The sequence below is a fragment of the Glycine max genome, chromosome 10 (genome assembly GCF_000004515.6).
Source record: "Glycine max cultivar Williams 82 chromosome 10, Glycine_max_v4.0, whole genome shotgun sequence".
Taxonomy (NCBI): domain Eukaryota; kingdom Viridiplantae; phylum Streptophyta; class Magnoliopsida; order Fabales; family Fabaceae; genus Glycine; species Glycine max.
In genome coordinates, this window is record NC_038246.2 from 9,713,346 (window position 1) to 9,739,379 (window position 26,034).

The following is a 26,034-nucleotide window of genomic DNA, read 5'->3' on the forward strand; positions in this document are numbered from 1 at the left end:
TTTCAATGCCCTGAGGCATAAGCATCAGCGCAACTCATCATTTGGATAATGAATGAACATTTACAGACATATAAATTCGGCAAAGTCATGCTTCTACAGTCTACTTGGTCATCATTATGCGGCTACAGTTGGCCCAATCTTTCCTGCATGAAAGAAAGAAACAATTTTAATCCATGTTTCAGAGCAGGAAAATAAAAATGATAAATAAACCATCACATTTTTTGAAAAAGGAATTTATGTAGATAGAAGATATGTCTAATAATTTTGTCATTAAATACTAAGAATGCTGGGAAGTGAGAACAGTAAAGTTATACATAACCAACAGACAAGAAAACCTTCCGACTATTTCCGCAGTTTACCATTCCAAACCACTAACATGAACAACTAACGACACTAACAAGAAATGTATGGAAAAAAAAAAAGAATCTGGACACTATTCAATAGGTATAAAAGAAAACCACTAACAAACAAACAAAAGATCTGTGAAATAAATCCCAAGAAGAACAACCTGAAGCATCTGCATTAATTTCGGATGCTGCTCCAAAAGTTGGCAAAGTTTGTCCCGATCACTCAATAAAGACTGCCAGTTCAGAAGAGTAAAATGATTAACATTAAAAATAGTAGTAATCAAATTGTCCATCTGGCTAAAACAGAAATTATGCATGGTATGCATCCTCCCAAAAATGAATTACAATTAGAAAATACCTGAATGGCCTCTGGAGACTTGAAATACTCGTGTAATGACATTGCTGCATCTTGTTGCTGCTGTGATTGACAATTCCCTGGCTGTTGAGTATATTCAACTTGCTGCTGCTGGGTTTGGTAATTAGTCTGCATTGAAGGAACCTGAGACTGCTGCAGCATCTGTAATTGATGCACTTGAACATTGCTTTGCAAACCCATCCCTTGCTCCAACTGCTGTAAAGCTTGAACAGTCGGCCTAAGGAGCTGAGGTGGTTGTGGTGGGCGTGGAAGCTGGGGTGGCTGCAACTGAGAAACTGAATGCATCGACTGAAAGGAAGATGGAGGAACAGAGACACTTTGTAACATGCTGGGCTGGTTCTCAGTCTGTTGCTGATTTAGGGAGTTGCCAAACATAGTCAATGGCATGGAAGCTGGCCTACTAAAGCCCACAGACATCATTGAGGGATTTGGGTAGGATGACAATCTGGCTCCTGAAGATGCAATGGAGGCCTGGGAAAGTTCAGTGGCCCCAATACTTGTCTGATTATACATAGAAGGTTGGGAGGCTGAAGCCTTAACAATGGGTAAATTATACTGACTAGATGCAAAAGGAGGTGGTGTAGGAGGTAGGGGAGGAGCAATTCTATTAGGTCCACCAGGGGAAGACACAGAAGTCCTGGAGTATTTTGAATCTGGCACAGGAACAGAAGATGCAGCAGTTGAACCATTGTTGAATGGTGATGAATAGTCTAACTGAACCTGCAAGTGCAAGGAAGAATTATAAAAGTAGTAGGTGCTTATCCAGGACAAAAAAGAACACATGAGAAAAAGAAGATTCATATGACTGCAGCAGTAACCAGAAAAGGAGGAAATAACTAAATAACAAGGAGGGAAGGTTCCTCACTTGGAATGCCACAGGACGCTGTGTGCCTGCTGGAGAATTAACATATGGAGATGAATGACCAGGAACTGAATCTGAAGCATGCGATATTACAGGCAAGACTGTAGGTGGAGGTGGCATGGGTGGTAAAGGAGGTTGGTTGGGCATAAACCTTTGGTCATACAGTCCTTGAGAACCAGAAGCAATACCACCATGTTGAGGACTGGTCTTTAACAAGTAATTTTGGGAAACCATCCTTGAATCAGCTGGTGATTGCATAGATGCGGATGGATTATTGTAAAGAGACATTGGAAATGAAGTATTTGATGCTACAGAATCATATCTGCCAGAGGGCCTAGCTTGAACATTTTTCGAGTCATCAAGATGCTCAGCAGACTTCCTGTCTGAAGAAACACTTGATTCACGAGTTAATGACATATCAGGACGTGAACCAGACATCTTTGAAGAAAATTCACTTTGAGCATTTTCATCGATGTTAGATCCTAATGGAGTACCCATTTGAGAAAATTGACTACTATCAACAACGTCACTTTCTGTTTCTTCAACAATTGAGTGAGGAGAACTTTGTTCAACAATAGCTGGGGCAGGCTGTTGTAAGTTATCATCCAGCTGAGGGAATGGCAACTTGTCATCAGGGTCAGACCCCTCTCCATCAAAAACTATATCAATTCCTTGAAGATCATCATCAAGATCTGTTTTCAATTGCTTAGATTTGTTTAACTTCTCCGTATCTGTGGGTTTCACAGGAGAAGCATTTTTTAGGTGTCCAACAGCCTCTCCCACAACTGTTGCTGAAGGGTTCTGCCGTTCCCTCTGTCTTGCCATAAATTCATCTACATGAATGGATGGAGGTCTCCCACCAGTAGATCCTGCTCGTGGCACTGATATTACATTAGTAACCCCTTCAACATTTCTCTCTCTTGCAACATAATCATCCACATGCATAGAAGGTGGTCTGCTGGTATTTGGCTTGCGCTGCCGGAAGGCATCCCTACGTGTAGGACCAGAAGAAACAGCAGACTGTGCTACACCCCGTGAAAAAACATTTTGAGAAGACATATCAGCCTGAAAACTTTCTCCTCTAGCTCGCCTTACAGGACCATCCATTGATGGAAGCTTCCTCTTGGCAGCAAGATTTGTCTGTGTTAATCTATCCGGTAATGTTTCTGGACATTCCCAAAGAAATTTGTCACCAAGTCCACCAACATAAAGATGATCATCAATCTTCTCAACACTGTTTTCAAGCAACTGATGTGTCTTTGAAAAAACTAGAACTTCATTTTGATGTAAAACAACATCTTCTAGCTTCATGGAATCAACAGGCCTTTCCAATACTAATGACAATGACTTAACTGACTCGGAAACCTTACATCACAAATTAGAAGCAGAAGTTACAGAGTAATAAGGTAAAAACTATGAAAGAAGAAGCTGTGCTCAAATGGATTTATACCTGATATAATGGGATTTGTGAGTGAGAGGTAACCAAACAGTCATCCATAGAAGCTTTGGAACTTAACAGAGCACTAAATTCTTGTATGTAATTTATATTTTCCTCAGGAAAGACAACTGATCTTGTCATATCATCGGAAATCCCAAAGAGGTACTTCAGTGCAACAACTCTGTCGGAATTCAAACTAACCAAGAAAGAAACTGTAAATTATCCTGCTACATGATCTAAAAGAATAACAAAAAAAAAAAGTACAGAGAAATTTTCATATACATCATTGCCTTCTTTTCAATGCTAAGAACCTTGGGATATCAAGAGATAAAATCAAAATTTCAGAAATCTATTTTTTGTAATATTTAATCCTTTTATTGCCACTTCTTCACAAATATAGATAATATAGGTTCAAATTTCAAAATGTTGTTTCACCTTAAGTTCACCTTATGAAAATACACCTACAAGGCTACAAAAAGATTTTTTTTTCCACTAAGAATGGGATACTATTGACACAACCAAGAATGTGATGGTGCATAATCTAAACAAGGTTTTATCTTGTACCAATTGTATTCTGGGTTTTCAGAGTTCTGAAATTGGCCTTTAGTTACATTGAGAACATAGATGGCAAATATACAGTAATTTAAGGTGTTTTTTAAAACCAGTGACTCTGACCAAATACCATAAAATTGAAGCACTGTCTCTCACTATTCTTTAGGATCTATACATAGTTATCAATCCCATATAATAGTACATAGAGTCAATCCCTAAAAATTGTTTAGATATGACCACTACACTGAGTTTAGATATGGATTAAATAATTTATTATAAACTTGCATAAATACGCAGTATTAAAAAATTCAAAATTAAAGACAAACTTGTAACTACTAAAAACAGACAACAAACAACAACAGAAACTTTAACTTTACATTTCAAATGATTGTTTATGTCCTATTATTTTTCTTCTCCAGATATATTTTAGAATAATTTATCTAAAAAGTGAAATGAAAAAGTAATACTTATAATAACATTTTAATTGCATATTCGAATCCGGAAACAGCCTCTTTGCATATGCAAGGGTAAGGCTGCGTACAACATCCCTCCCCCATACCTTCGCATAGCGAAGAGCCTCCGGGCAATGGGGTATGAAGAGAAGAGAGATGAAATTAAGAAAATCACATATATATAAAAAGGAATTATTTCATAATATGTGCTTTCAATTTACATAAAAGATAATAAAAATTATACATACATATACATGCACACACAGGGACGGATCCAGGAATTTTTTTTAGTAGCGGCAAGAAATAATTTATAATATTTCTATAAAAGAAAAATATCGTAGGTTTTTACAAAATACACAATGTAATGACAAAAGAATAATTTAAAATACTTAAACTTCTACAAATTACAATTGTCCTTTATGTATTTTCATTGAAAACAATGTGATTGTTTCATTGTCAATATTATAAAAAATATTTCTTTATATATGTAACGAAACAATCATTCAATCATTCATCTTCTCCCATGTGATTGGGCATTCTATTCTTCACAAAATTAATAGCAGAGAAGCATCTTAAATGACATTCTGTTAATCCATTTCTTGCTCTATTTGGGAATCAGGATGAAATCACTCAAACAAAAACATGTAGTAGTATAAGTTAGTAAATGAATCATTGTACTCCGTTGAATGTATATTAGAGGAAATGGAGTATTAAAAATTAAGTTATTATTTTGGCCCTCTAATTTTTTTAGGTTCAATTTATTCCTTTTATTTTTAAAAGGTTCAATTTGATCCCTTAATTTATATATATTAGATTCAATTCATTCCCTTTATTTTTAAAATTTCTAATTAGGTCTTTATTTTTTAAAATGGATCCAATTTAGTCTCACTTTTAGAAAATATTTGGAGATGATGGTAGAAAAATGCAATCAAATTGAACTCATTTTAAAAAATAAAGAACCTAATTGAACCTTTTTAAAACTAAAGGGACCAAATTGAACCTAAAAAATAAATTAGAAGACCAAAATAATAATTAAATCTAAAAATTAAAAGGATAAAATAGTAAACTTAGTATAAATTTATTCTCTTAGTTGAAGCTGTGACTAGAGTGAGGAAGAACTATTCTCTCACTTGCTTACTTTATTTCATTCAAAATAACATATATATACATCAAAGAAGATAGAGACAGCTTGACAAGACAAGCCATACTGCTGTCTTCTACAACAAGCTAAGCAGGAAAAATAAGAAAGCTAAACAACAGAAAATCTCTCAATAGATACACATAATTATAACACTCCCCCTCAAGCTGGAGCATATAAATCATATGCACCAAGCTTGGAACATATAAACTGAATCCTAGGCCCCCTTAAGGACTTAGTCAAAATATCAGCTGGCTGATCATTAGAATTAATGAACTCAGTGACAATCTCTTTGGACAATAGCTTCTCCCGAATAAAGTGACAGTCAATCTCTATGTGCTTGGTCCTCTCATGGAAGACTGGGTTTGAAGCAATGTGAAGAGCAGCCTGATTATCACAATATAACTGCATTTGCATCACTTTGCAGAATTTCAACTCTTCAAGAATTTGTTTAACCCACATAAGTTCACATGTAACCATAGCCATAGATCTATACTCAGCTTCTGCACTAGATCGAGCAACAACAACTTGCTTCTTACTTTTCCAAGAGATAACATTTCCCCCAATGGAGACACAGTATCCTGATGTGGATCTCCTATCCATGGGACATCCAGCCCAGTCCGCATCACAATATCCAGATATTTGTGTGTTACCTTTGTCTTCATAAAGCAATCCTTGTCCAGGAGCTCTCTTTATGTATCTAAGAATACGTGTAACAGCATTCCAATGATCAACACGAGGATTTTGCATAAATTGGCTCACCACTCCAACAGCAAAGGAAATATCAGGTCTTGTAATGGTGAGATAAATTAGTTTTCCCACAAGTCTCCTATATCTTTCGGGATCATGATAGATTTCACTTTGATCTGCCATGAGCTTCAGATTCGGATCCATAGGACTATCAACAGGTCTACAATTTTGCATGCCTGTCTCCTCCAAAATGTCAAGAGCATATTTTCTCTGTGAGATCACAACATCAACTCCTGATTGAGCTACCTCAATACCAAGGAAGTACTTCAAATACCCTAGGTCTTTGGTTTGGAAATGACTGAATAAGTGCTCCTTTAGCTGGACAATCTTAGTAGCATCATTCCCTGTAATCACTATATCATCAACATATACTATCAAATAAACACATTTCCCAGGGGATGAATGACAATAAAAAACAGAATGATCAGCTTCACTTCGTTTCAACCCAAAGAGTTGAACAATATGACTGAATTTACCAAACCAAGCCCGAGGGGATTGCTTCAACCCATAGAGAGATCGACGCAGCTTACACACAAGACCATACTCCCCCTGAGCAACAAACCCAGGAGGTTGCTCCATATAGATCTCTTCCTCAAGGTCACCATGAAGGAATGCATTTTTAATATCAAGCTGATGGAGGGGCCAATGATGCATGGCAGCCATAGCAAGAAACAAACGCACAGTAGTGATCTTGGCGACTTGAAAGAAAGTGTCACAATAATCAAGGCCATATACCTGAGTATAACCTTTAGCCACTAAGCGAGCCTTAAGTCGATCAATCTCACCATTAGGCCCAACTTTAACTGTATAAACCCATCTGCAACCCACAGCCTTCTTGCCAGGAGGAAGGGGAACAAGTTCCCAAGTACCACTATGTTCAAGAGCCTGCATTTCATCAATCATAGCTTGTCGCCATCCAGGATGACTCAGTGCCTCATGAATATTAGAAGGAACAGAATGCAAAGATAGAGAGAAAACAAAGGAAGAATATGAAGGAGACAAACGATGATAGCTTAGAAAGTTATAGATAGGATGAGGATTACGAGAGGATCTAGTACCTTTGCGGATGGCAATGGGCCAGTCTGAATCAGACGGATGAGAAGTGGCAGGATCCATGGCCTGAGGATTGATTGAGGAAGGATGAGAATCAGGAGGAGAATCTTCAGATACTATAGAACCAACTGGCTGTATCCTGCGTTGATATGTAAGAAGTGGTGGAGGAGCTACTTCAGGTGGATGTGCTAGAGAGGATGGAACTTCACTGACATCTTGGTGTGAGGTACCTAGAGGACATGGAGAGGGAATCGGAAGAACATCTTGGATGGAAGAAGAATGGTCCGTAGATGATGGAAAGAAGGGTGTGTCTTCAAAGAAGGTTACATCTGCAGACATATAGTATCTCCTGGTAGATGGAGAGTAGCATTTGTAACCCTTTTGAAGACGTGAATAACCTAAAAATACACACTTGATTGCTCGGGCAGAGAGTTTATCTAAACCAGGGGAGAGATCATGGACAAAACAAGTACAGCCAAACACTTTAGGTGGAACATGGAATAAATGGTCATCAGGAAAAATGATTGAGTGAGGAATTTGATTATCAAGGAAAGAGAAAGGCATTCTGTTAATTAGGAAACAAGCAGTAAGCACCGCATCCCCCCAATGGTGTGTAGGAACATGAGAGGCTAACATTAGTGATCGTGCGGTGTCAAGGAGATGACGATTTTTCCTTTCTGCTATACCATTTTGTTGTGGTGTATGGGGACATGTAGATTGATGTAGAATGCCTTTTGAAGATAAAAAAAGAAGAGAAATCATGAGAGAAATACTCTTTGGCATTATCACTTCTGAAAATCTTAATTGTTTTTTCAAATTGATTTTCAATTTCATTGAGGAAGGACATGAAGATAGGCAAAAGTTCAGATCTGTCTTTCATTAAATAAACCCAAGTACATCTAGAAAATTCATCAATGAAAGTTACAAAATATCGAAAACCAAAAGATGTAACACGGCTTGGTCCCTAAATATCAGAATGAATGGTAGAGAAAGCTGAATTACATCTTTGAACAGTTTGTGGAAAAGATGACCTAACATGTTTTCCTAATTGATAAGATTCACATTCTAAGACTCGAAGATTCTTCAAACTAGGGACCATCAATTTTAGTTTTGGTAGACTTGGGTGACCTAGACGATCATGCAAAAGCTTGGGATTTGAAGTTGCTGAACAGGAGACAGAAAAGTTGGACTTCAAGTAGTAAAGTCCTCGTGATTCATGTCCTTCTCCAATCAGTCGACCCGTGCCATGTTCCTGGATAACAAAAGAATTAGCGGTAAAGGTTACTGAACAATTTAATGAACGAGTTAACTGACTCAATGAAATTAAATTATAGGGACACTGTGGAATAAACAAAACAGAATCCAGCTTCAATGAGGAAGATAAAGATACTTGACCACTCCCTTGAGCTGCAACTTTGGAACCATTAGCTACAGTAACAAGATGAGGAATTTTTGAAAAAGAAATGGATGTAAAGGAGGACCTGTTACCAGAAATATGATCAGAGGCACCTGAATCAAGTATCCAAGGACTAGGACAGTCAACAGATTGAGAAATACATGCTGTTGAATAACATGGTACAGAGGAAGATGGAACATGGTCGCTGGATTTCTCGGATTTCAGCTTCAGATACTCCTGATACTCTTTATCAGAGAACTTAGACTCTGATTTTTCTGTCTGCGTTACCTGAGCTACTTTGTCAGGGAAGCCATGCAGAGAGTAACAATTCTCTTGAGTGTGGCCCATCCTCTTGCAATATGTGCATTGAGGACGTCCACCTCTTCCACTGCAACCTCCTCTACTGTTCTGTCCTCCCCCTCTCCCCCGAGATGCAACCATGGCTGATGTTTCCATTACCTCAGCTGGATTTTTTTCTTTCAGTGCATGAGGCACACGAAGCAGCCTAGTGATGAGAGAGTCCATTGATGGAACTTGGTCTCCAGCTAGGACTTGATCACGCACATGATCAAAGTCTGAATGTAGACTCCTCAAGATAAGAACCATATAGTACTTATCCAGCTTTCTGTTCACTTCCTCCAGCGAGTCAGCCACAAGGAACCTCTTCAACTCTTCCACTGCAGCCCGAGCTTTACCTATGTGTGCAATCATATCGTGGTTGGTTTGCTTGAGAGCTGTAACCTTCATGGTTGCATCAAACAAACTCTGAATATCATTGGCGAAGATTTCTCGAGCCTTCTTCCAGAAAGAACAACATGTTTTGAATGATCTAAGGATCTCCAAAACGTCTGGCTCAATTGATTGCCATTAAACTGCACAAAGCTGATAATCCAGCTTCTCCCATTCAGGTCTTTTATCGATTGGAACCTCCTCAGCAGCTTTCTCGAAGTGGTCATGGTGACCGGCCGAGAAACCACAGCTCCACTGAAGCAGACCAAGATAGATAATTTTTCCAGTTGAGTTTGGCTGTTGTGATGGTTGGAGTTCCAGAGAAGGAGAGAACTAGACCAGATGAAGCCATTTCTACTCAAGAACACAAAACCCTAAGAGAAAACGGAGAGATGAGCAAGGTCGACACGTTCCCAGTGTCGAAACCAAAAACTGATGGCTGGAATGGCCTCAGGACGCGCCGGTGAGGTGACAGGCACTGGTCTGGCCGAATTCCGGCGCTGGGAAGACGGCGCGTGGCGGCCACGCGCCGGTGAGAACAGCGAACGGCGAGGGCGCGTGGGTGACCTGATGGTCACGCGACTTGTGGGGTTGGGTTGCGCTTCTCGAGGCGCACCAAACCCTGCTTGTCGCCGGAAAAAATGGCGACGACGACGGCGGCACAGTGGCGGATGGCGGCGGCGGACGACGGTGCGGACGAACTCAGCTCTGATGCCAAGTTGAAGCTGTGACTAGAGTGAGGAAGAACTATTCTCTCACTTGCTTACTTTATTTCATTCAAAATAACATATATATACATCAAAGAAGATAGAGACAGCTTGACAAGACAAGCCATACTGCTGTCTTCTACAACAAGCTAAGCAGGAAAAATAAGAAAGCTAAACAACAGAAAATCTCTCAATAGATACACATAATTATAACACTCTTCAATTTCCTATATTTTTTTATATATTCTAAAAATAATATCTTATAGGAATGATACCTATTTTTTTATGATACATATATAAATTAAAAAAAAATTAGTGGCAGCAATTGCCCCCGCGACGGAACACGTGGATCCATCCCTGTCCACACACAATTTATGCTAATGAACAATAATAGTAAACTGGGTGTAAATAAAATAAGAGAATAACAGATAATAAAATATATAACTAATAAAAATATATTTATAATTATTTTTTATTAATTCGGTATATTTAAGTTTTATTATATTATATAGATATATTTTCATTGCAATATAATTTACACTAATAACATAATATTTATATATAAATGATATTATAATAATATATATGATTAATTATTTTGCTTGAAAGACACGTTTTTGTATATATAATATAATACGGTGTGATTCTATTAGTTTTCATAGAAAATAATTTTCGTGCATATATATTTTAGCAAGATTCCATATTCAATTAGTTTTCACTGAAAATAATTTCCGTGCATATATATTTTAGGAAGATTTTATACCTTCGGCTCCAGTACACTTCTTAACAAAGTATGAACACTGTAATTTTCACAATTGATGACAAGCTTAACCCAAAAAGTTCAACTTAGTATTAGGATGGATCATTATAACCTTCAGTATCAGTCAGTTATTCACACTTTGTGTAGTTAAGTTGAAAACTTCTATATGCCAAAATATATCAAATTATCAATTTTTTAAAAAGAAAATAATCAGGTTTCAGTTACTACCTAATTTAACCCAACAACAATTGTCTTCTGTAAATCAGCACTACTACACAAAAAGAAGCAGAAAACAAGAGAAGGGAAATGTTTTAATAACTTCAACTTCTCCATTCTAAAATTACATCGGGATATGAGCACAGACGAGTTGGAATAAATGTTTTTTCAAATCATGTTATCATAAGCACATTTCTAGAAGTTAATCAGAAGCAGCAATCCAGAAACAAAACACAAAAACTTACCTGTCTCCATTCATGCAAAACTGTAGGGACCCCACAGATAATGCGTAGGCAGCCTCAATTGCATAAGTTGACAAACCCTCCTTTGTATCAATCGATCTCAACAACTTCATCCAACAGCTAAGTAAAGGGGGGCATTTTATCCATTCTGCTACACTAGAGACATAATTTACATTCCTATCATCTTTCCGAGGCTCAAGTTCAAGAGCATGAGAGTGGATACCAAAATGAGTAGCTCCAAATGCCATTTGACCTTCACCACAAGAAGCTAATTCTTTGAAAGCTGTAAGGCAAGCCAGTAACTCTTTTCCAACAGGCAGAACCTTGAAATAAAAGAATTCTTAGTTAACATTAAGAAAGCAACAAAAAGAAGCACACTAAAATTTAAAACTAATGTAAGACCATGATCTTGGCACCCCTTTGCCCAAGGACAAGTGCTCAATTTACATGCTGAAGAAAGGGCACAATCTTCAAAAGTATATACAGACAGTATCAGAGAGTCACCTGACAACTCTTCAAAAGATATCGTAAAATCAGGGCACAATCTTCATCACTCAATTTTTCAAAATTTTTACTGCCAGAACACCAGAATATTTGTCACTTAGCTGTCAAACTTGAATAAAACATAATTTTTACAAGAATGTAAACTGCTCACAAGTCATGTCTTCGGGGGTAATGTCGAGAAGTTTCAGAATGAAAAAGAAGCATGATAAACTTGAATATTGGGAGACACCAACTAAAAAAATTAAAGCTGCATTTTGCAGAACTTCTATCATGAATCTGCTTTCCATCAACATCAACAATAACAAAACATCTATCCAGTACTTTTGTTAGCATCTGAAGAGTGCCCTCCCTCAACAATAGGCCCTGACAGAGAGAAAACCAGCTTTATATTATGTAAAGTTGCAAGCTACTATTATCAACAATCAACAATAGTTAATAAAACTAGATTCATCACAATAATCCTAATGAACATAAGAGACAAGAACAAAGGAAAAAGCAGATAAAATATAAGTACTACCTTTCCAAGTGGATGCTCCAACAAGCTCGCAAGAAAATCAAGAAGCCTCAAAACCTGAAAACAGAGAAGAAAAACTCATCAAAATGTTAAACTAGAAGGAAGAACTGCAAGCTCCAAATTTTAGGGGCAGACAGGAATCTTACCTTGTATGCATCTGTATCTGATGGACATGATGATTCTGACACATGATGAACAACTGATGACAATACCGGTTCTATAAGCATGGAAGCATACTTAGCATTATGGCAAGCAATTCGAATTACAAAAACACACAGCAGATCTTGAATTACCACTAATGCCTGCCAAAAAAAGCAGAATAACACAAAAATAACATTTAAGCAAACTTTATAACAACGCATACTTCATATTAGAAAATTGGAAGTTCATTATTTAGGCAGAAACTACGTACAGAAACTGCATAATGTTGTATAATCTCGGCAATTTTGTCGAGATGTGGTGCCAGCTGGCCAACCAGCTTCTCTTGGTGTCCAGATTCCAAATACCAGTTGATATGCTTCTCCTTTTGAGGCCCTAAAATGTTCCCCACAGCTAACATTCTTCGTGCAGTTAACAAGGGCATTCCACTAGTCCAAAGCCATATATCTTCTTCAGGAAGTAAATCAATCTTGCAATAGAAAGCAAATAAGACCATAGGAGTTAATCATACAAACAGTCCAAAATTCTTGAAGAATGGATGAGCACAAGTAATATATAGTATTTAAAGAAATAACACTAACAACACAACTTTGGACAGTAAAACTTCAAATAGAATAGCCATACCAAAAGATAGAGCAAACTGCATGTTTCTTTTGGACCTAGAGTCAACAATGAAGTACTCTGAACGCTGGCAAGAAGGGTGTGAAAAAGACCTGGACTCCAACCATGTTCTGGCCAGAAAGCAAGTGCTGATGCAACAAGATGACAGACAGCTCCATAACCAATAGCATAATCAGGATATGGAGATGAAAAGTCATCCGCACATGCAGCTAGCTTGGGGCTGCAATGACCAGGATTTGATCAGCATAAAGTAAGATTCTCTAAAATCAGATGCAAAGAAAAAGGAACTAACGGATACCTTATTTCCCTGTGCAATCGTAAAAGAGCATTCATTAATTTTGTATTTCGGTGTTGCTCCTTTGCTTCCTAAAATGCAACCAAAACCATCTCTATCAAAAATACTATGATTATCAACCTGTGTTGCCCAAGGTACTGTAACACTAACAGATGAATCTCAGATTTTTTTTTTTTTTGTTTATGGAAAAAAATTGTTAAGGTCAGAGAAAGGTGAAAGCAGAAAACATACATGCATGCATACATACATACATACATACATACATACATACATACATACATACATACATACATATATATAATAACAATAATAATAATAATATAGATAAATAAATTAGACACCTGTAATTTCTTAAGTAGTGTAATCAATAGCACCAGAGAAGGAACCAAAAGATCAACTATGTTCAGCTCACGATTACGTTCCAGTAGTAAATCAGAAGTAGCATTGCATTCTGTACCCTCATCTACAAGGTAATCTGTTCAATGATATGGAAAATTACATTTGCTAAGTTTTAGAAAAAATAGATAATATGAAATTTCATAACAGAAAAAAAAAAAAAAAAAAAGCATTACAAGTTACATAAGGAAAGTACAAGTAAAGTTGGGGCAAAGAATCTAAAACACAAACAAAATGGGGTTACTAAAAATGCAGCAAGGATTCCCAATCCCCCTGCATGCTAAAAATGGCTAAGACCTCTTGAAAAATCATGGGAAAAACACCAGAAGCTAAAAATGCAATCTAACCCCTAAAGACCTAAAGTATATTTAAAACAGCAAGATGTAAATAAACACCATCGATTTACATTTTGCTTCAATCAGATGTTCATATCAATTACACCGCACACTGTCACAGAACTTGGCCACTTACCAAAACCTTCAAAACAATCAATGGGTACTTGCTTATCAAAAGATGATGTGCTTAAGAACAAAAAACAGCCTTTTCAATTACTCTCTTCATCCAAGTATCATTGTCCATTTGGTTTCGAGAGATTCGGCATTTTATTAGAGAATAATATATAATGAGGAATTATCATTATGTAAACCAAAATACCAAATACCATTAGTAAACGGAATTAACATTTAAATTTATGATTATTAAAAAATTAAGATAATATAAAATGTCTGTCAAACAGCTATTTTATTGAAAACTATTCATAACATTAACTCAACAACCTGGTATGTAATGTATATCAAATATTATGAAGGGAAGGTAGGATAATTTGATGTGATAACATAATCATATAGGCAATCTATTGTAAATTTGTAATTAACTTACCATAATTGTTTGAGGACCTCTCAAGCATGAATCTGCAGTTGACCAAAACGGCATAAATAACTATTACAGCGCCTTCATCATAGAGAGTCGCAGCAACAGTCTGCATTGATTAAAACTGTCATAAGAAAGGACATATAATTATAAGTTGAATAATTCAAAATAGATTATAACATACTGGGTTCTCAGAAATAAAAGACAAAATCCTTAATGCAGTAGTCAACTGTGCCAGAGAAGAATCACGAAGAGTGACACCATCAAAAGACTTTTCAGATATAAACTTTCCGAGATTCTCCATGACATTAATATCAGAGCAACTGGAAGATTCTCCAACAACAGTTTCAACATCAGTCAGATCTGAAACTAGCACACTAGTTAACTGGGCATCTCCTCCAGAAGCCAATACAGCAGCATAACGCAGGAGACCAATACCCCCTTGTTTGTGGAATACTACGCCAGCATCTATCCATTCCAACAACCGTGAGGGAGCATCTTTTCTGTTGGACCCTGGAGAGGAGAAATTCAAAGCCCTATGAAGTTCCAAAGCATGTCCAATCCATGAACCCAAAGATGATGCTGTGGAATCTGTAACAATGGCTTCAATGATCTCAGCAGCTGAGTGAAATATTGTAAGATTTACCGCTGAAGATCCTGAATACAGTAGAGTTAAAACAAGCAATTTAGACTACTAATGAAGAAATCATGTCAATACCATGTATGTGTATAAGAAAAAGAATAGAGTGACTTGACTACCGCTGCTTTTCCCAACAGACTCAGATTCCTTGATGGAACTTAGAGCTTCAATTAAGAAGGAAACAGCCTACAGAAAAGGAAAGAAACATACTATATAAGTGCCTGAAAATAAGCAATATATCACATATTAAAATGTCTAATACCACAAATAAAAACTCCAGTTATATAGATCTGTAACAGAAACTGCCATCTGTAGCATATACAGCTAATTTCTGCAACTGCATATTAGCACTGATTTTATAGACAAAAAACCACATTAAGCATGACATAAATGTTAGAGCCCAACCCAATTTATCAGGCCCAAAAGAGCATATGGTACAGCATGTCACATGGACCCAAGGTGTGGAAGGTTTACTCTAGGAGACAAAAGAGGGAAGTCAGGAAGGTGTGAGGTGGGATGCTGTGCTGGCAGAGAAAGAGAATAGTAACTGTTATAGGGATTTTCGGTTAGCATATAGGCTGTGGGTGCATGAGGGTATCAGAGGTAAATCATTATATTAGTTATGGATAGAGAGCAGTAGCTCTCTATAGGAGCCTTGCTCTGTGGCAGTAGGAATTTTCTTCCTCTGTAATTTCCCTCATTCCATGAATAATACATATTCCCTACCGTTATTGTTGCATCTTTTACAGTTTAATTGATAGGTTGTGACTCTGGCTCCTATCAATCTCTAATGTGATAAGAACTTATTGAATAAGCGATTAATAAAGTTGTTTACTCAAACACACCCTTAGACATTGAAGTGTTAGAGAACTCCTGGTAAAATACCAAAAAAAAGACCAAACATTCACACCTTACATATATGAGTATACTTGAAATGAAGGTGAGGAGGAGTCAAAACCTCACTTTCTCTCACATCTTTATTAGATTCAAAATGTTACATATATATAGGATACAAAAAAAGAGAGAGGAGAGATGACAGTGACATCTCACTGCTGCCTTCTGAATAAGGCTTACAGATTAAGCTACCAAACAAAGCTAAAATACAAAAGAAATATTCAACATTCAACACTCCCCCTCAAGCTGGAGCATATAAATCATATGCACCAAGCTTGGAACATATAGTCTGAATTCTGGGTCCTCTTAGGGACTTAGTCAAAATATCCGCTGGCTGGTCATTAGAACCAATGAACTCAGTGACAATCTCCTTGGACAGAAGCTTCTCTCGAATGAAATGACAATCAATCTCTATATGCTTAGTCCTTTCATGAAAGACTGGGTTTGAGGCAATATGAAGAGCAGCCTGATTATCACAATACAACTTCATTTGCAACTCTTCACAAAACCTCAATTCTTGCAGAAATTGTTTAATCCACATGAGTTCACAAGTAACCATAGCCATCGATCGATATTCAGCTTCTGCACTAGACCGAGCTACAACCGTCTGTTTCTTGCTTTTCCAAGAAACAAGATTTCCTCCAATGAAGACACAATAGCCTGATGTAGACCTCCTATCCATGGGACAGCCAGCCCAATCAGCATCACAATATCCTGATAATTGCGTATTACCTTTGTCTTCATACAACAACCCTTGTCCAGGAGCTCTCTTAATATACCTCAAAATACGCATGACAGCATTCCAATGGTCCAAATGAGGATTTTGCATAAATTGGCTAACCACTCCCACAGCAAAGGAGATATCAGGTCTAGTGATGGTAAGGTAAATGAGTTTTCCCACAAGCCTCCTATATCTCTCGGGGTCAGGATAAACTTCACTTTGATCTGCCATGAGCTTCAAATTAGGATCCATAGGACTTTCAACAGGTCTACAATTTTGCATACCTGTTTCTTCTAAAATATCAAGGGCATACTTCCTCTGAGAGATCACAACACCATCTCCTGATTGAGCCACTTCAATACCAAGGAAATACTTCAAAGATCCCAAATCTTTGGTCTGAAAATGACTGAATAGATGCTCTTTTAGCTGGCTGATCTTAGTAGCATCATTCCCTGTAATCACTATATCATCAACATAGACCATTAGATAAACACATTTTCCAGGAGATGTATGACAATAAAATACAGAGTGATCAGCTTCACTTCGTTTCAGTCCAAACATGTGAACAACATGACTAAATTTACCAAACCAAGCACGAGGAGATTGCTTCAACCCATAGAGAGATCGATGAAGCTTACACACAAGGCCATACTCCCCCTGAGCAACAAACCCAGGTGGTTGCTCCATATAAATATCCTCCTCAAGATCACCGTGGAGAAAGGCATTCTTAATATCAAGCTGATGGAGGGGCCAGTGACGAATAGCAGCCATAGCAAGAAACAGACGAACAGTGGTGAGTTTGGCGACAGGAGAGAAAGTATCACAGTAATCAATGCCATATACCTGTGTGTAGCCTTTAGCTACCAAACGAGCCTTAAGCCGATCAACCTCACCAGTGGGCCCAACTTTAACAGTGTAGACCCACCTACAACCCACAGGGGTCTTACCAGGGGGAAGAGGAACAAGCTCCCAAGTACCATTATTTTCAAGGGCCTGCATTTCATCAATCATAGCCTGTCTCCAGCCAGGATGATCAAGTGCCTCACGGACAGTGGAAGGAATGGCAAGGGAAGACAATGAACAAACAAAGGAACTGTATGAAGGAGACAAACGGTGATAGCTTAAGAAATTATAAATAGGATGAGGATTACGAGTAGAACGAGTACCTTTTCTGATGGCAATGGGCCAATGTGAATCAGAATGAGGAGAAGAAGTGGAAGGAGAGGGCGGATCCATGAGTGGAGGACTGGTTGAAGAAGGACGAGAATCACTAGGAGAGGCTTCAGGTATTGGAGATCCAATCTGCCTTGTCCTGTGTTGATCTGTAGTCAGAGGTGGTAAGATGACTTCAGGTGAATTTGGTGAGGAAGATGGAACAATACTGACATTTTGGCCTGAGTTATCTAGGGGATAAGGAGAAGGAATAGGAAGAACTTCCTGAAGAGATGAAGAATGGTCCACGGAGGGTGAAAAGAAAGGTGTGTCTTCAAAGAAGGTTACATCTGCAGACATGTAGTATCGTCTCATGGTTGGAGAGTAGCATTTGTAACCCTTTTGAAGACGAGAATAACCCAGGAAGACACATTTGACTGACCTAGCAGAGAGTTTATCTAAACCAGGAGACAAATCATGAACAAAACAGGTACAACCAAACACTTTAGGAGAGACATGAAATAAAGGATCATGAGGAAAGACAAGTGAGTGAGGAATTTGGTTTTCAAGAGAAGAAGAAGGCATCCGATTTATTAGGAAACAAGCAGTAAGCACCGCATCTCCCCAATGATGTATCGGAACATTCGAATTTAGCATTAGGGAGCGTGCAGTTTCAAGAAGATGACGATTCTTCCTTTCTGCAATACCATTTTGTTGTGGTGTGTGAGGACATGTGGATTGATGTAGAATACCTTTGGAAGACAGAAAAGAAGAAAGATCATGAGAGAAATACTCTTTAGCATTATCACTTCTGAAAATTTTAATTGTTTTTCCAAATTGATTCTCAATTTCATTGTAGAATGACACAAATATAGGCAAAAGTTCAGATCTGTCTTTCATTAAATAAACCCAAGTACATCTGGAGAATTCATCAATGAAGGTTACAAAATATCGAAAACCAAAAGATGTAACACGACTTGGTCCCCAAATATCAGAATGAATGGTAGAGAAAGCCGAGTTACATCTTTGTACAGTTTGAGGAAATGACGACCTGACATGTTTTCCTAGTTGACAAGACTCACAATCTAAGACTCGAAGATTCTTAAGACTAGGGACCATCATCTTCAATTTTGATAAACTTGGGTGTCCTAGACGATCATGCAAAAGTTTGGGTTTTGAGATTGCAAAACAAGACCCAAGTGGACTGGATTCCAAATAGTAAAGTCCTCGTGATTCATGTCCTTCTCCAATCAGTCGCCCCGTCCCATGTTCCTGAATAACAAAAGAATTAGCAGTAAAGGTTACTGAACAATTTAACGAACGAGTTAATTGACTTAGTGAGATTAAATTATAGGGACACTGCGGAAGGAATAAAACAGAGTTTAATTTCAAGGAAGGAGACAATGAAACTTGACCACTTCCTTGAGACGCAACCTTGGAGCCATTAGCTACAGTGACGAGGTGAGGAATTTTTGGTAAGGAAAAGGATGAAAAGGAAGACTTATTACCAGAAATATGGTCAGAGGCACCTGAGTCGAGTATCCAAGGACTAGGACCTTCAATTGATTGAGAGATACAAGCTGTTGAAAAACATGGTACAGATGAGGATTGAGCTTGGTTGCTGGGTCTCTCAGATTTGAGCTTCAAATACTCCTGATACTCCTCATCAGAGAACTTAGACTCTGCTTTCTCTGATCTAGAAACCTGTGCAACCTTGTCAGGAAACCCATGCAACGAATAACAATTCTCTTGGGTGTGACCCATCCTCTTGCAGTAGGTGCAATGAGGACGTCCACCCCTTCCATTGCGGCCTCCTCTGCTGTTGCGACCGCCTCCTCTACCACGTGATGCAACCATTGCTGACGTCTCCACACTATCAGTAGGATTTTCATCCTTCGATAAGTGAGGCACACGGAGAAGCCTAGTGATGAGAGAATCCATGGATGGAACCTGATCCCCAGCGAGTACTTGATCACGAACATGATCAAAGTCTGAGTGTAAGCTTCTCAGGATAAGGACCATGTAAAACTTGTCCAGTTTCCTGTTCACTTCTTCTAATGAATCAGCCACAAGAAACTTTCTCAGCTCTTCCACGGCAGCCCGAGCCTTACCCACATGAGCAATCATGTCATGGCTGGTTTGCTTAAGGGCTGTAACCTTCATGGTTGCATCAAATAAGCTCTGAATATCATTGGCAAAAATTTCTTGAGCCTTCTTCCAAAAGGAACGACACGTTTTAAATGATCTAAGGATATCCAAAATATCCGGCTCAACTGATTGCCATAACACAGCACACAGTTGATAATCAAGCTTCTCCCATTCGGCTCTTTTGTCACTTGAAACAGAATCGGAAGCTTTCTCCAAGTGGTCATGGTGTCCTTGACCAAGAAACCAAAGTTCTACGGAAGCAGACCATGAGGGGTAATTTTTCCAATTGAGTTTAGCAGTTGTGATGGTTGGAGTCCCGGAGAAGGAGAAAACAGGTCCAGGGGAAGCCATTTTGACCCACAAGGTGAAACCCTAAGGGAGCAAAAAGGTGGAGAGAATAGGACTGTAGCGTTCCAGGTGACGAAACTGGAAACTGAGGGCTGGAACGGACTCAGGAGAAGCCGACCAAGAGAACGGCGGAGGCGCGGCGCGATTCCGGCGCCGGGACGGCGGCGCGTGGACTGCACGCGCCGGAGGACGCGCGGGACGGTGGCGGCGCGTGGCTGCTCCGTTGCTGACGCGAGTTGGCCGACTGGCTCGCGCTTCCCAAGGCGAGCCTAACCCTGGCTTCGCCGGAGAAATAGCCGCCGGAAAGTGACGGCGGCGGCGGCAGACGGCGGCGGTTGCGGCGGACGGCGGCGGCGACGGCGGCGGGCGACGGCGGATGACACCTGCTCTGATGCCAACTTGAAATGAAGGTGAGGAGGAGTCAAAACCTCACTTTCTCTCACATCTTTATTAGATTCAAAATGTTACATATATATAGGATACAAAAAAAGAGAGAGGAAAGATGACAGTGACATCTCACTGCTGCCTTCTGAATAAGGCTTACAGATTAAGCTACCAAACAAAGCTAAAATACAAAAGAAATATTCAACATTCAACAAGTATATTACTCTGCAAAATATTATCCAGTCATCCAGTGAGTAAGCCAACAGATCATACAATCATATAGCATAAGCTTCCTGATGCAGTATTATTATAGCTAAAATAGCTAACCATTTATGTGCATACCTCAGGAAAATTCCCTAAAGCCAATAATGCCTGGCGCCCACAATCCGATCTACAAATCATCAGCAGGTTTAATTCAGAACTTAAACTGAGTTCAGAATATTTAAGATTCGATTTTAATAAGAATAAGGCAATTGGCACCGTGAGAGCATAGAGAGTTCCCAGACAACCCATAAGAACTCTTCCGACTGCGGATTCAAAGAAAGCAAACTATCAACGGCATTAACCTAGGGAAAGCATAGAAATTATCCCAATTAGATACAAGCCAGAAACAAAATTAAAATTTAAGGGGGGAAAAAGCAGCAGAAAGAGAAACACAGCAAAAAGTGGGTGTGAGGACATTATATTTTTGTTGCTCAACTAACCATTTTTAAATGTATCTCAATTATCATTCCAATCTCGGGTGGACTACAAAAGAAACCCTTTGAAATAAAAATGGAAGCATATCGAAGAGGAATACAATCTTCCTTGTTGCCTCGGTGACCGCCCCTAAGAGCACGGATTAATGTACTAGAAAGTTCAGGATCCTGCAATAGCAATATCAAGCCTACAATGGTAGGGGGAAGTGAATCAAATTACTTGATATTTCGCTTGCTTCTTTCTAATAATTGATGAAAACAGTGTGTGAGTGTGTTAATTGTAGCCAACCTGAACGACAAAAAAGAAATGATAGAATCACGGCCTCAATGGATGATGTGACATCCATGAAGATTTCCATTACATGGCCACTCTCCACACGCAGTATAGATGATGACAACAATGCAGTTGATAATGAAAGAAAACCCCTCTCCTGCATCCAAGATAATATGAGAATAGGAATAATTAAAAGCATGAGTGTAATCAATACTTGTAAAAACAGAAATCAGTGCCCAGCTCTCACATTCAAATATCATCTTCCTTTACTTATATACAGACAAGAATGCAGATTTCACTTAATAGAGACACATGATGTTTAAGTTTAACAAGCTGCAACCCGAATCAGATGGTATACCTTCAAAAGTCCCAATAAATGGGAATCAATATCACAATCTGAAAAGCAACAACTTGAAGAGCTAATCAAGCTGGAAGTTGTTTTATATGACAACAATCCATCTGTTTGACCAGTAATAAGTGATCTGCTTGCACAAGCTATGGGAGAAGGATCTTCAATTGGACCACGTGAATTTATCAATTTCTGCATTAGTACTTGTCAACAAACATTAACAATAAACTTATTTAAAGTTAAATTACAATTTACAAATTACTACTACGAAATCAAAAGAAATAAAACTATCTATGTAGTGTGGAAAAATAAAATAAAATTCTGCATACTACTAGTTTCTAATACTGCGAAAGCTATATTGAATTAAAACTGACCAGGAGCTTTCTGAGCAGAATTTCAGCAGAACTGAGCATATTCAGTGTAACATCTGTAACCCTGCCAACAGTACCGATGTTTCCCAGCACAGAAAGAACTGCAGACTGGCAAAAATTAAATTACTACAAGATAAAGATGAAGTTCAGAAATGCAAAGAAACATTTATTTCAAGCACAATCATGGAAGTAATACCTCATATCTTGAAGCAATTTCATAAAATCGTAAGCGGTGAAGCAAATAGGTTGCAAGAGAAGCAACATCATGACGAGGTTTTGACAATATCAACTTCAACAAATGACTATAACCTTCACTGATACTAGAGGGTATATTTTCATCTTCCCGGGGCCACCAACCTAAAAAGGCTTCACATCCAACTGAATACCTAGTAGCCCGCTCTACAACACCAAGAAGCAGTAGCATAATAGTAGTAGAATTTTGCCAATCCTTGGAAAAAAACACTGCAAGCTGCTCCATTCCCCCACTACTAACAAACTGAAAGCCACTCTCTCTACCAGAACAAAGCAAATAAGCCATGCTCAATATTAATAGGGCATGCTCACTCTGCAGTAAAGCATATGAGGGGAAAAGAAAAACATAAGCAAATAAATAAGCAATAAAGTGGGAAATGCATTTCTATGATTCTAATTTGCTCAACTAATAGGAAGATGCTGGTAGAAGATTTGACCAGAAAACAAAATATTACCTGAGAAAGGCAGTGATCTCCTATACAAGAAGAGTGCCGTTGAAAATGAAAGTACTGGTTAAACATATCCACCAAAGTTTTGGAATCCAACATTTCAGCATCCATTTCAAGATAATTGGCATCTGGTGAACACTCAGAAGATCCACTCCTAAATTTTTTGTGAAGAACCTTATAAACCTCTAGAAGCTCTTTTCTTCCCTCATTAACAACACTGTGCAACTCTTCCAAATTCTCAGATCTCTTCTGCATCTGATATCTCCCACCGATTGATTCACATATGTCACTGGAAATGTAAGAAGTGATTGCAGACACTACAGGATCTACAATTTTATGCCCAGCATCCCCAAGCTCTGAAAACTCCAAAATTTTTAACATCAACTGTAGAAAAAGATTGACTTCAACAGAAATATCTGTTGCAGGAACTGGAATAGACAACACCCTCAGAGATGAACGTGAATCATCAATTGTAAAATTAGTTGAGCGTAATGCAGGTGGAAGGTCTTCAAGCTTCCCCTCAGTAGAATCAACAAGATCAGTCAATGCATTGTCATCAATATCAATGTTAAACTGACCCAGATCCTCAGCTGTGTTGCCATATATAACCAAACTCAGACTGCGATAGCTGCCCCTTACAACTAGATGACTAGTAACAACAGCCTGAGAAAGAGAAAGAAGTACTGAAACACCAATAACAGTATAAATCCTTCTGATAAAAAAATAATTATAGACTGTTTGGCAACCACTTTTTTTAAAATAATCATTTTATTAAACTCGGGAAATTAGCAAAAAAAGCAACTATTTTTCTAAAATAAACTAGTACTAACAGAAGCTTGGGCAATTTAGTAAGAAATCAGGAGGACAATGCATCCACCAAACATCTTTAGCAAATCAATGAAAGAAAAATAATAATATACATTAAAATGTATGGTAAGCAAACAGGAACCACACATACTCAAAATTTCAATTGTATTATTTTCACTTAATCATCAAACTCAAATTATTATATTTAGATCAATTCATGTCAAAAGATCTTTGAAACACTAATTCTTAAATTATTATATTGGACAATGCATACACAATTTATTTTTCATAAGAAACATTTTTTACATCTATCAGTAAAAAAAGACTCAAAACTCAAGAACCGCATAATACAATTAGTAGATCAAACTGAGAAATATAACAACATTGATATACTTTTGAACAAATCCAACTGAAATAGCAGCACAAGTAAAGATTTAAACTGTGAAGTAACCAGGAGCCAGATTAGAAAATCATCTAAAATGTCATAAATACCTCTACTTCTAGTACATTTGACGAAGAGTGTGAATAGAGAAAAGGCTGACAAAGTCTTCTAAACCTTGTCTCTCCCTCACAATGAACAAACACCTCTATCGCAAATGATGGAGGTGAAGTTGCCCTGAAAAGGTCACCAGCAGTTAACTAAATTAATACAAAAACTTCAACAGTCAACCAAAATCATAAATGCAAAATAATCCTTAGGACTAATTAAGCATGAGCAACACCAACAAGAGTGAATCTGGGTAAACAACTTATTTTAGCACTTATTCTAAGCTTATCACACAAGGGCTTATGACATAAGCTTAATCATGAAGCTTACAGAAATAAGCTAAAAAAAGCTTATTTTGATAACATTCACCAATCAGCAATTCAGCATGAAACATATTGAAATATGATTATAAAAAAACTTATAAGGTCATAAGCCCTTTTCATAAGCACAAATAAGTGGGTGTCCGGAAGCCCGTCCCGTTCTCTTTAAAATCATGTAATTTTCACGTCTAACATGAAAGAATGAACAACTAGCTCCAAAAGGTCATCATGTCTCATTCGCACTTATAATGGGTTAAACGCCCAACTAAACATACTATAAACTTCCCATAACCTCTTCCAAACACTCCCAAAGAGTATATAAAGTGTTCTTCTACATTCCATTACACAATGTGTCCATTCTAGGAACAACAAAACAATCCAACTCTCAACACCAAGCAAGTATCTATACACCATTCAGTCCATTCTTCTATCATTTCAAACCAATTTCAAAAATCCACACACACACACAAAAAAAAAACATACCCAACAAGTGTCACTGCTTGAGCAGCTGATGACGCAGTCTGTTCCAGAAACTCACACGCAGTAATAACAATGGGCTCCGAAAACATCACCTGCAAGGAAGAAACAACTCTTAGTTAGTCTCATACCCAACAAAAAAAAAAATCCCCCAAACCCTAACAGCAACACCAACTCAGTACCCCCACTAAAACACATTCTAATCCACACAATAACTACGGTGAGGAAGAGTAGCAAGTAGCGAGAGCACCAACCGCGCTTAAATCTCAACCAAAACGATTCATTCAAAAAAAAATTGTCTACCGAGCAATGCAATTGAAAGAACGAAGTAGCGATAAACGAAAGTGAAAGTAGGAAAGTAGGAAAGTGACGTTACCTCGTCGACGTACTCGTCGAGATGAGTATGAACGAAGTTTTGGGCGAAGAGGACGCATGGCTCAGGTCGACCCATGAGAAAATTGGGATCGAAAGAAAGTGGAACATGCAAACTTTTAAATTTCAAGGGTTTATGTTGGTAACTCTCTCTCTCTCTAAAGTCTTACAAGTTGATGCAGATTCGTTTTAAGGTTCAGCGCTCGTCGCCGACCTCCGAAAATGAGAGAGACAGATACAGGGTGATTAAGGAGAGAGGGAAAGGAAATTTTGTGTTTTTTTTTATTTTTATTGTTACCATTTTGGTTGTTGAATTCAAAACTAATAATCTTTTTTTTAATCTTAATCCTCTTTAAAAAAATCTTATCTTTTTTTATTAATCCGAGAGAATAAAAAAATAATATTGCAAGTCGCTGCACTAAAAAAAATCTTATCTTAGTTGATGTTAACTCGAATAAAAAAAAGTAGAAAGAAATAAAATAAATAAATATTTTTTATTGAAAAGGTATAATAT

At 38.0% G+C, this 26,034-nt stretch overlaps 1 protein-coding gene across 1 annotated transcript; it reads right to left on the bottom strand.

The window, feature by feature from the left end:
- On the bottom strand, positions 1–25,821 carry LOC100787719 (protein virilizer homolog). Its single transcript, XM_006588810.3, has 28 exons — positions 25,525–25,821; positions 25,155–25,243; positions 24,357–24,480; positions 23,064–23,720; positions 22,553–22,921; positions 22,360–22,464; positions 21,995–22,177; positions 21,652–21,793; positions 21,369–21,550; positions 21,145–21,230; positions 21,007–21,055; positions 15,137–15,203; positions 14,562–15,034; positions 14,387–14,486; positions 13,453–13,586; positions 13,115–13,182; positions 12,820–13,036; positions 12,449–12,664; positions 12,183–12,338; positions 12,040–12,093; positions 11,674–11,885; positions 11,523–11,592; positions 11,022–11,341; positions 3,036–3,219; positions 1,589–2,950; positions 706–1,443; positions 509–580; positions 1–143 (listed from the first exon to the last, which is right to left on the bottom strand). The coding sequence occupies exons 1-28, from the start codon at positions 25,597–25,599 to the stop codon at positions 123–125; spliced, it is 6,525 nt and encodes a 2,174-aa protein (XP_006588873.2). The 5' UTR covers positions 25,600–25,821; the 3' UTR covers positions 1–122.
- Positions 25,822–26,034: the final 213 nt, after the last annotated feature.